Source organism: Chiloscyllium plagiosum, chromosome 32, assembly GCF_004010195.1.
Source record: "Chiloscyllium plagiosum isolate BGI_BamShark_2017 chromosome 32, ASM401019v2, whole genome shotgun sequence".
Lineage (NCBI taxonomy): Eukaryota > Metazoa > Chordata > Chondrichthyes > Orectolobiformes > Hemiscylliidae > Chiloscyllium > Chiloscyllium plagiosum.
Window position 1 is genome coordinate 5,599,212 of NC_057741.1, and position 12,318 is coordinate 5,611,529.

General features: G+C 39.1%; 1 protein-coding gene across 6 annotated transcripts in view; it reads left to right on the plus strand.

Annotated features, from left to right (window-relative positions):
• The window catches only part of spata5 (spermatogenesis associated 5), a 436,625-nt gene that overhangs the window by 42,813 nt on the left and 381,494 nt on the right, over positions 1-12,318 (plus strand). For all 6 annotated transcript variants that reach the window (XM_043674060.1, XM_043674061.1, XM_043674062.1 and 3 more), the window contains exon 9: positions 6,897-7,152. In XM_043674060.1, the coding sequence (XP_043529995.1) occupies positions 6,897-7,152 (256 nt within the window). The remainder of the gene's footprint in view (positions 1-6,896; positions 7,153-12,318) is intronic.

A 12,318-nucleotide genomic window follows, 5' to 3' on the forward strand; every position in this document is an offset into this window, starting at 1 on the left:
AGGGTGGCATGACATTAGCCAACCTCCAGTTTTTGAACATTTTTTCCCCTCGCTCTCTTTCACCACTCCATCCCAGAAACAAAAACTCTGTCCAGTAATTTCCAGACAGTGGAACTTTCTGGCATGGATGATCTGCTAAATGATCCTTTCTTGGACTTTGGCATGAGATATTGGAAAATTGTCCAGTATATTTGTGGAATCTCAACCTAAAACTCTAGTATCAAAGGAAGAACAACCATTTATACTCTTAACTTTAGAATTTATGTTGAAAGAATTTGCATGATGCTATTAGTGCTTTAGTTATGATATAAATGTGATAGTAACTCCTGGTGTCAGCATGGTAAAATTGAACATGAAAATCCACTAATTGTTATCCATGATACCCAACTTCTGTACAAGGAATGCTATGACACTGCTTATGATGACAATGGTATGATCTTGCTCTGTATTTGTCTAATAAACAATTCTGCAATATGGATGACTAAATGCTCGGGCTAGTACATCAGGTGTAAGTGTTCTTTTAATGGTTTGTTAACTGTTGGTTATGACTGAACAGCTCTCTGACCCTGGGTATTAATTTCAAAATTGTGGTGTCTCATTCCCTCTAAGAAAATTAGCATTGGAAACTTACAGAGAAAGACTTTTTTCTGTCTGCCTCTCTATGTTAGCTGTATCTGTATTTCACATTTTGTTTTGCTTTCAGCGCATCATTTGAATCTAATTTATATTTCCTGCATTTCTCAGTGTTGATTGATTAAATGTGTTAGAAGTGTTCATCCTCTTGACCAAGGCAATGGAATATGAGTAAGGATAAAATATGACTGCAGATGTCATCTGATTCTGTTTCACTTTTAGGATGCAAATAAAGTAATCAGGTTTTCAAAGCAGCTTGGAAAGACTTTGATCGATTTTTCAGAAACTGACCCTGTTTCCGTTTAGTGATGAGAAGTGATTTGATGGAAGGTGTTCGGAATCATGAGGTCTAGACAGAGTGGATAGAGAGAATGCCTTACGTTGGTGAAAGGATCAAGAACTCGAAGACATTAACAAAGTACGTGTGGCAAAAGAGATGATCTCACTGGGGCAGCACAGTGGCTCAGTGGTTAGTGTTGCTGCCTCACAGCGCCAGGGACCCAGGTTCGATTCCAGTCTCAGGCGGCTGTCTGTGTGGAGTTTGCACATTCTTCTGTGTCTGTGTGGATTTCCTCCGAGTGCTCTGGTTTCCTCCCACAATCCAGAAATGTACAGGTTAGGTGAATTGGCCATGCTAAATTGCCCATAGTGTTAGGCGTATTAGTCAAGGGTAAATGGAGGGAAATGAGTCTGGGTGGGTTACTCTTCGGAGGGTTGGTGTGGACTTGTTGGGCTGAAGGGCCTGTTTCCACACTGTAAGAAATCTAATCTAAAACATATGCTGTGTGGTTAGCTTTTGGCATCTGCTGCTTGAGTATGCAGTGCTACTAAGTTACAGTTCACTCAGAGTCCATTCTGTGGCAACATGACTGTATTTACATGTTGTAGTCTGAAGGGTATAGACAATATTCTTACTGTCATATGGCTGGCCAGGAATCTCTTCTACTCTTACTGCATGCCATTGATGTATGTTGAAAGGGATTGGAGGTTGATACTTAAACTGAGTTGAAACTCTCCTTGCTTGGTTGAGTTCTGAATACATCTCTCTTTGCCTTAGTGAGTGTTGGGAATGGATTCCAATTTAAATATTTGAACAGAGGGTAAGGATGCTATTTATTTAGCCATAAGCCTTCCCACAAGTGTGGTAGAGGTGTATTTCATTTAGGCTTTTCTAAGGGAATTGAAAGGGGAACTGTTTTTCCTAAGAGCAGAAAGAGTGAGAGGAGATTTGATGGAGGTATCCAAAATCTGAAAGGGGGCTAGAGTACTCCAGAATGTTCCTGTATGGAAACATTGTAAAGCACACAGCACAGAATTAAGGTACTTGACCAAAGCAACAAGGGTGATAAGAGGTAAAATGTTTTCACTCAACACATGATCAAGATCTGGGTGAACTGCATAAAATTGTTTTGGAGGCAGAATTAATTGAGGCTTTCAAAAGGGAATTGGATTATTGTCTGAAAAAGAAAAAAAATCAGAGAAAAGGGGAGAAGGCTAGGAAGTGGCAGTAGGTGATTTTCTCCTTTTGAGGGCCAGCACAGATATGATATCCTAACTAGCCTTCTGCACTGTTCATATTCTATGATAAGCATCTGAGGGGAATAAATTTGCAAGGTCACCGGTCAAGGGCATGTTAGTGGCGACAGGCAGTATGATCTTCCGGAGAGACATAAACGACCAAATTGACCTCCACTGTGGTGTAATCATGATTCTATGTTTGTACTCCACAGTTCCAAAGAAGAATCACACTGGAATCAAAACATTAACTCTGTTTTTCTCTCTACAGATGCTGCGAGATCTGTTGAGTTTCTCTGGCACTTCGTTTTTATTTCTATGTTTATATGTCTTGTTTTGGATTCTATGCATTTTAGCATAGAAGAACGTTTAATCTGACTGATGAAAAAACATTATTGTTTATTAATCCTGCCCACAGATACTCTGTAGAGGGTAACAGAAGCATTGTAACAGAAGCAACGCATAGCTATCAGAAACTTATAGAATGGAAGTTTATCAAATAAAAATCTCATTATCAGGAGTGATGATGCAAGCTAGCCTCTGCGGTGCCCACCAGTGACTCCAGTGGCCATCGCTAAGGAGAAGGTACAGGGGAAGCTGAAAGGTTTGAAGTTAAATAAATCACCCAGACCAGGTGGACTGCACAGCAGGGTGCTGAAGGAGATTTGTAGAGGTATTGGTTGTGATCTTTTAGGGAAGACTGAAGTCAGGGAGTATCCTAGAGGGCTGGAAAATGGCTAATGTAAAACCCCTGTTTAAGAAGGGAGGGAGGCAAAAGATGGTAAATTATAGGTTACCTAGCCTGATCACCGTCACTGGCAAGATTTTAGAATCCATTATTAAGGATGACATTGCTGAGTACTTGGGAGGGCATGGTAAAATGGGGTTGAGTCAGCACTACCTCATCAGGAGGAGGTAATGTGTGACAAATCTTAGATTCTTTGTGGAGGTAACAAGCAAATTAGACAAGGGAGATCCAGTGGATGTGATCTATTTGGATTTCCAGAACAGGAGGCACAGGACACTACCAAATACGTCCATAATGTTCGGAGCAAGGTACTAGAATGGATAGAGGATTGACCGGTTGGCAGAAGGCAGGGAGTCAGTATAAAGAGGTCTTTTTAAGAAAGACAGTTGGTGACAAGTATAGTTCTGCAGGAAATAGTGTTGGGAACACAACTATTCACATTATATATTAATGAGTTGGATAGTAGAACAGAGGGCATTGTTGCTAAGTTTAAAGATGACAAAAGATAGATGGAGGGACCGGTAATGATGAGGAAATGGGGAAGCTGCAGAAAGGTTTGAACAGGAGAGTGGGTAAAGAAGTGACAGATGGTATATGATGTAGGAAAGTGTGAGGTTATGAGTTGGTAGGAAGAATAGGATATACTGTTTTCCAGATAGGGTAAGGCTTCAGAAATCTAAATTAGAAAGGGACTTTCGAGTCCTAGTTCAGGATTCTCTTAAGGTTAATATGCAGGTTCACTTGACAGTTAGGAAGGCAAATACAATGTTAGCATTCATTTCAAGAGGGCTAAGAATGCAAGAGCAGGGATATACTGCTGAAGCTGTATAAGTCTCTCGTCAGAAACATTTGGAATACTGTGAGCAGTTTGGGTCCTGTTCTAAGGAAGAATGTGCCAGCATTGAAGGGGTTCCAGAGGAGAATTAGAAGAATGATCCTAGGGATGAAGGGCTTGTCAGACAAGGAGCAGTTGAGGACTCTGGGTCAGTATTCGATCAAGTATAGAAGAATGGGGAGGGGATGTGTTTCTCTTTGAAATCTGCAGAATATCGAGAGGCTTGGATAGAATGGCCGCTAAAGAGATTCCACTATGAGGAGAGACTAGTATCCAAGGGCACAGCCTCAAAGTGAAGGGACAACCCAAGAGAACTGAGATGTAGTGAACTTCCTTCAGCCAGAGGGTGGTGAATTTGTGGAAGTCATTGCCACAGAAGGCTGTTGATGCCAAGTGAAGTTAAGACAGAGATAGATAGGTTCTTGATTACTAAGGGGATCAAAGGTTACAGAGGAAAAAAGATGAGAATGAGGTTGAGAAACATATCAGCCATGATTGAATCCTGTAACAGACTTGATGGGCCAAATAGCCGAATTTTACTCCTGTATCTTCTGGTATTATCATCTCTAAAGGCCTCTAATTTGCCATTGGACACTGTATGCTTCCTCTTGATGGACATCTTAGTATGGACATAACCAGTGAACAGGGGCAGATAGGTTTAAAAAAGACCCACCTGCCATGATGGGATTCATAATGTCCCAGAATGTTAGCTGGGGGTTCTGCATTATTAGTCCTTTGGATACAACGCAGTTGAGTTATCAGTAGTAGAAGATAGACCACAATTGAGACTTAAGAAAGAAGGGCAATTGTTTATATAACTAAGCGTAGTTTGTCGCATTATAGCTTTATGTACAATCAACATTAACTATTTTGGCAAAATTACAACAATGGGGAGGCAGAATTACTCCATCAGGATCTCATGCAAGACTAACCATTCACCCAAAGAATGTGTAACATCACCAGATTGAGTGAACCTCAGTCCAACTCAACATTAACTCTATCTGAACATTTTACCTTATACAGCAAATATTACTCAAGGGCAAACACTGAAAAAATGGTTATTTGCAAAACATACAGAATATGAGAGGTTTCAAAGAACAAAGAAAATTACAGCATAGGAACACAGGCCCTTTGGCCCTCCAAGCCTGGGCCGATCCTGATTTTCTATCTAAACCTGTCACCTATTTTCTAAAGATCTGTATCCCTTTGCTCCCTGCCCATTCGTGTATCTGTCTAGCTATATCTTAAATGACGCTATCATTCTCACTTCTACCACCTCCGCTGGCAACGCGTTCCAGTTCCCCATAACCTTCTGCGTAAAGAACTTATTATCTACCTTAAATTTTTTCACGCATTATCTCCCTTAAATTTTTTCTCTCTCACTTTGAATTTGTGACTCCCTAGTAATTGAGTTCCGTACTCTGGGAAAAAGCTTCTTGGTATCAACCCTGCTTATACCTCTCATGATTTTGTAGTCCTCAATCAGGTCTCCCGTCAACCTCTGTCTTTCTATAAAAATAATGCTAATCTATTCAACCTCTCTTCATAGCTAGTACCCTCCACACCAGACAACATCCTGGTGAACCTCCTCTGCACGTGGTGACCAGAAGTGTACACAGTATTCCAAATGCGGCCGAACCAAAGTCCTATACAACTGTAAGGTGACCTGCCAACTCTTGTACTCAATAGCCTGTCTGATGGAGGAAAGCATCCCGTATGCCTTCTTGATGCTTTAATGACCTGCGTTGCCACCTTCAGGGAGTAATGGACCGGAGCACCCAGATCTCTCTGTACGTCAATTTCCCGCAGGACTTTTCCATTTACTGTTTAGTTCGCTCTTGAATTGGAACTTCCAAAATGCATCACCTCGCATTTGCCCAGATTGAACTCCATCTGCCGTTTCTCTGCCCATCTCTCCAATCTATCTATATTCTGCTGTATTCTCTGACAGTCCCCTCCACTATCTGCTACTCCTCAAATCTTGGTGTCATCTGCAAACTTGCTAATCAGGCAACTGATATCTTCCTCCAAATCATTTATATATATCACAAACAGCTGTGGTCCCAGCAAGAATCCCTGTGGAACACCACTAGTTACAGGTCTCCATTTTGAGAAAATCCCTTCCACTACTACTCTCTGTCTTCTGTTGCCCAGCCATTTCTCTATCCATTAACTAGAACACCCTGGACTCATGCAACCTCGCCTTCTCTGTCAGCCTACCATGGGGAACCTTATCAAACGCCTTACTAAAGTCCATGTATATGACATCTACAGCCCTTCCCCCATCAATCAACTTTTGTCACCTCCTCAAAGAATTCTATTAGGTTTGTAAGACATGACCTTCCCCACACAAAACCATGCTGCCCATTACTGATAGTCCCATTTTCTTCCAAATGGAAATAGATCCTATTCCTCATTATCTTCTCCAGCAGCTTCCCTACCACTGGCATCAGGCTAACCGGTCTATGGTTACCTGGAGTATCCCTGCTACCCCTCTTAAACAAGGGGGCAACATTAGCAATTCTGCAATCCTTCGGGAGCTCACCCGTGTTCAAGGATGCTGTCTGTTCAAGGTTAGGACATATAACGATGTGTATAGTCGACACACATATTATTGAGAGCAAGTGATATGCACTCTGTTCACACACATAAATGATAATTCTGTGAAGGTATGATCCACTGCCACCTCTTTTCTTGCAGTGTCTTTAATGCAAGTTCTTTATTGAAATATATTTGTTCTGATTATGATGCAAAGTGAGTTCTGATTTTCTTTCGTACCCATTAATAGATTAACCATTTCTAGTTTCTTCATTGTGGAATCAAAGTATAAACATTGTTTGGAATAATTTATTTTGATCCCAGTTAAAATAGTTAATTACCATTGTAATCAAACGTGACATGTCGTTCCTCGAATAAATACGATTAACTTCTACTGTAGATATATATATTTATGTGGTCTTGTATTGTCAGGGTGTTTATTGGGTAGAGATAAACAAATTACACTCTGTGAAGTTCTGCAGCAATGAAATGCTAGCAGTTATCTTCCAAAGTTTGAATTTTGAGGATTTTGCTTTTTTAAAATCTGGAGTGCTGGGCTGGAGCCTAAAGCCAAACAACTATAGTGAAATATATACTGATGAATTGTAATTTCTTTTTTCTTGTTAGGAGGGAAGTGAAGGACAGCTTCTTGTTCTTGGTGCAACAAATCGTCCTCACGCCTTGGATCCAGCACTTCGGAGACCTGGACGATTTGACAAGGAAATAGAGATCGGTATTCCTAATGCTGAAGATCGTGCAGATATCTTAAGAAAGTTCCTGAAGAATGTTCCCACTTTGTTGACTGAGGTTGAACTGACACAGCTTGCAGATGGGGCTCACGGGTATGTTGGAGCAGATCTGGCAGCAGTTTGTAAAGAAGCAGGTAATCAAGGTGGACTTGTTTTTATGGTTTGGTTTTTGTTTTTGCACCATCTTGTGGTGAAAATAGGGTAGAAGAACAAAACTATAAGTGACCCACATATTAATCAGTGCTGTTTGAGAATGTGATCTGCTTAAGTGAAACAAAGCAAGCCACACTTACTTTATTAGATAGAAATAAATCCTTTGCATTGAAATGTTATTTCTTGTATGTTATGTTACAAGTTTTAGGCAGTGGGAGCGCTTGTGTGGCATCCAGTATCTTCAACACAACATGGTAGAGCATTGATTTTCACATGCCTTTTTGCAAATACAAGTCATGATCTCATGTAAATCTGTCCACAGAGTTTGCGGACAGTGAGGTGTTGGTGGTGTGAATCACAGGGATAGTCAGTTCATTCTTGTCACTTTTATAATGTCTAGCAGTCAGCACCAAGTGTAGAACACCACACATTTAAGTGTAAGAAATGTGTTGAAATGCCATTTACCGATTTATTATTGAGAAAAGATGTGTAATACACCTATACTTATCTACAGTTGGCATTAGAATTGAAAGTAACAGAAGAAAGTGCAAGTAATAATGTCAGAGAGAACTTAATGGTCCAGTTTTATTCTACTTAAAATCGTAGTGCTGAAAGAACGAGTTGCCCAGAGGTGTTTTTGTTGACGTTAAACTAAAGGAAAAGGCATTGAAGTTGACGTCTGGGTGAATGGCAAAGGTATTTTTAAGACACAATTTTCAAGTACATTTTCCTCAACTTCCATATCAGCTGAGGACAGAGAACAGTTACTGAAACTGCAGCATTTTTAATGACATCTACTGCAGTGGAAAAGTTTTTTAAAAATTTGCTTTATTTTTAAATAAAAATCAATGATTTCTGTGGAAATAGATTATTTCTTAGGATAGTAATTCCTTTTTTCTTAAAGGAAAGAGTGGGTCATCTGTTCTTAGCTGCTGCCTTGAGTCAAAAAATGTGTTGCTGGAAAAGTACAACAGGTCAGGCAGCATCCGAGGAGCAGGAGAGTTGACATTTCGGGCATAAGCGCTGCCTTGAGTGTGTGACAGTGATCCATGATCATCTCTAAAATTTTTGTTTGTTTCACTGTGTACAAAGCATGACTTCTGCTGAGCATCTACCTATTATGGTGTGATTAGGGTCATTAGTCGTATAGCTTGGTGAATTGATTCTCTACATCTCCCCACTGTTGCAGTGTAGAGAACTGAACTTGAATTTTTTCTCTTGAAAATACTTGTTACCTGTGGTATCCTTGTGGTTGATGCAGATTAGGTGGTTCATTGGTTTCTTCAGCTGGTAAAATCTGTGTAAACAAAGCATGGAAGTCTTCCCATTGAAGATATAAGAACGCAAATGATAGTGAATTAGATTATTTGACTCTTCTCTCATTGTTCTAAAATTTTACCATTAGTTGTTACACTTCAATATTTGGATTATTTTGGATTATGATTATATTCTGCAGTTACTAATTGATAGAAAATTTAAAATATACTGGAGGAATTGTTTTTAAAAAATCTCTATTTTAATATTAGGTTAATAGGACTGTCCATAACCATACTCGGTACACCTACAAACCAAACAACAAAATGACCTGGTGAAATGCATCTTATGGCATGAATTTTCTCCCCCTCCTTGCCTGGAATATCTGGCTAGAATTCTGCCCAATAGCTATTTTCCACATTTGAGCATAAATGGTTAGTGTTGGCTGGCTGTTTTGTCATTAGCATATTAGTGAATTAGTTTGATGCTCCTCTAATTAAAAACTACACATGAAGGTGCTGCCAGCAAATGTCACTGGTAAAGGCGAGGAGCAGAAAATCTGGTTTATTTAAAACAAAATCCCTGCTGAGCTCTTGGATTTAAGTACCAATTATTACTATCACTGCTCTGGACTATTTAATCCTTTAAGATTGTTCTGCCATTCACTGAGATTATGACTGATTTTCTGACATAACCTTATAGATTTTGTCTCTGCCAATATCTCTTTAGTATCTCTGACCAATGTTTTTGTTAACCATAGATGTAAAGTGAACAGTTCTGAATGTTTGACTTTAATTTTTTGAGTATATTCCCCAATCCCAGCCTCACCAACGAGCGGAAACAGTTTCTCGCTTTCAGTGACTCTGTATAATGAGTTCAATTTCATAATGTTTCCCCAGTGGATGACCCAGATAAGCTCAGTTATATTTTTAATGCAGCCATTCTTTTAGAGTAATTTAGTACAGGTATATTTATTGAGATGCAATACTAAGACTGAACCAACTGTGAAATATAAAACAACATATATGAAATGGAATTGCTAACATGATTGCTTCCAAGACTACCTCTCCATAGAAGTCAATATACAACTATTGTGAGCTACAAGCAGGCATTTTGACTGGATTAGCATTGTACAAAATGCTGACAGCCTATTTTGGCAAATGGTGCCTGAACACTTTTACTTGTTTGCAACTTTATTGTTCCTGTATGTTATAATTGGGCATTGGGCAGGACAAGTGGAGTAGCAAGGTGTTTATTAGTACCCTTTGCTGTAAAAATGTGTTACGCTCTCTTTTTATTCAGCATTGCTGTGCAGAAAGGTAATTGAGTGGTGTCATTCTGATGTTTAATAGAGTCAAATGAGCTGTTTGTGGCTTCTGACACCAACACTGTTGGTGAAAGTCAGACCTATCTGCATTGATATAAGTTTTTATCTATTCTACAGCTGAAAGCAGATGACATTGATTTTTGTCCCTGGTTAGTGTAAACCATTACTATGCATGCAGTGTTTTGGAGATGAATGCACTAATGGCATCGGTATTCCCCATATTGTCAGCAAAGACTTCTTAGACTCATACAGGACTTTTTTAATTTTGTTCATTTCTGTGTACTTTGATTTACAGACTGGTTCAGTGGAGATGACAAGTCATGTGAAGCATAATTTGCGTTTTATCTGATGCATTGTTCTGAGCACAACAAGATCTTCTATGATAAAGTTAATTACTTATTCTTCATAGTGGTGAATGTCTCACTGCTGAGAGCTGAAGGAGTTCACCTTCTTTCCATGCTCAGTTTGAAGCTCAGAATAAAACTGTTTGATCTTTATGTACAACTCTTTATATTTCATTTTTATTCCATCCCAAAATGATTTCCTGGTGGCGACTAGGAATTTGCCCCAGACTTGTGATGTGAGTGATAAAGAGTTCCAAAAGGAGCTCATTAGGAAAGGACAATTTATGGAGACAAGGTGGTGCATTAGGTTAACCACTGGCTTTCACCTTGAACTCAGAATAGAATCCAACCCAGACTAATGGAATAATAGTCTCCTTTGTTTGCTGTGTTGTGCAAAATGCATTTGAATATTCTCATTTCTGTTCAAATCGCCCAAATTGCTGTAAGTTTAACACAAGTTGCCATGATCATTGACGATCACTTTGAAGTCAAATGATGGCTGGTACGGAAAAGTGCATGTATTTTGTGCAAGAGGTACTTCTGTGGCTAAGACAGAGTGCATTGTTGGAATAGAGGCAAAGGAGCCTTACTCTGAGGATGCACCTTAACTGTGAGTGTTTAATACCAGCATTTGATTACAGTGAGCATCATTTTCAAAATCATGAGATAATCGGTGGTGTTAATGCTGGAGAATGGAATCTTAACTTTTTGTATAACTGTGATATCGTGTAGTAGACTGCCATCTACTGGAATGATCATAGACATGGTTAGCTCATTTGAGAACGAAATTTGTATCTTAACAACGAGCTGTAGAAAATGGGGTTAGCTGAGCGACTGAGGAATAGATTATCTCTTCACATCATGAGTTCAGGGCATTGATGTGTGATTTTCGAAGACAGTCGAAATACTTTCTTGAATCCCAGAATTGTAACTGGACAGCATGGCAAAAGGTTTCATGTAAAATGAAACTGTTGGCAGTCAGTGAATCAGGGTAGTGTGTGCATTATAAGAGACTTGTGTGCAACAGAAATAGTCGAACAAGGGTGTTAACAAAAATCACATTAAAATATTAATGCCACAGTACCCACACTTACCAAAGCCACAAATCATATCCTGTGTGACTATAACAAAGATAAACTATCCCTCTTTGTCCTTATGAGTATGTCTGAAGGCTTTGATGTGACTGACCACACTTTATTCGTCTCCAAGCTGCCATGATCCCAGTTGACAGTACTTTTGCATGAGTGAAATCCTAGAATGAAGCCTGGCTTGATAGACAGTTATGTTTTCTTTTGTTTAGCTAGTTTATGTGATGGTTTATTGCATGAAATACATTCACACAAGGTTGCAGATCTTCTTGAAAAACAGAAGTTCATCACACAAAGATAAATCAAACTAAGTTATTTAAATATTGAAAAGTTGGACTGTTCTAAAACGCACAGCAAAATTAAGTTTTATCCTATTTCCCAACACTATTCATAACAGTGATTTGGGCCCTGGGATGTTACACCTCTACCTCAATTCTTTATTGGTCGACTAATCTGACGACTGAAATTGTACTGCAAAGAAATTATAAAGGCTGTTCTTTGAGTCCTTTCCACATTAGTCAAAATGAACATGTCTGCAAATCTGAGCATCAAATTTTGCTCAGTGCTAACAGCTAACCAAGCTTTCCTGGTTTGGATGTTTCACTAACTAAACCCTTTTACTGAGATGACTTGTTCACTGAACTACTCGTAGGAGAGAAAGTAAATTTGCTTCTAAGCTCAACACTGGTGAGTTATGGAATGGAACTTAAAAAAAAAACTGGCACAAATGTAGATTCTTCTGAATTGGAAACAAAGCTTAAATGTTTACCGTATCTGACATAAGTACAACAATATAAACATCTTTCCATTAACACCACAGGGGTTTACAGTCACCTACACTCTGACAATGCTGAATTTTATCACTATACTGGAAGGCCTCTGATTTTTATTTTTGAAACAAAACACTTGCCTCCATTTTTAAATCTAGTATTCATATAACTTGTACACTATTCTCATAGGTGCCTTCACAATTCTCCAATGGGTGGGGTGCACTTGCCTGGATCTATTTTTAAAAATCTTCTGATCAGAGAAGGATCAGTGAAGACTTTGTTCCCTTCTTGCATGCTGATGTCCTCTAATATCTAATTATTGGCCATCTTCTATTTATTACTTACAAGGTGCCACTCAAGTGAC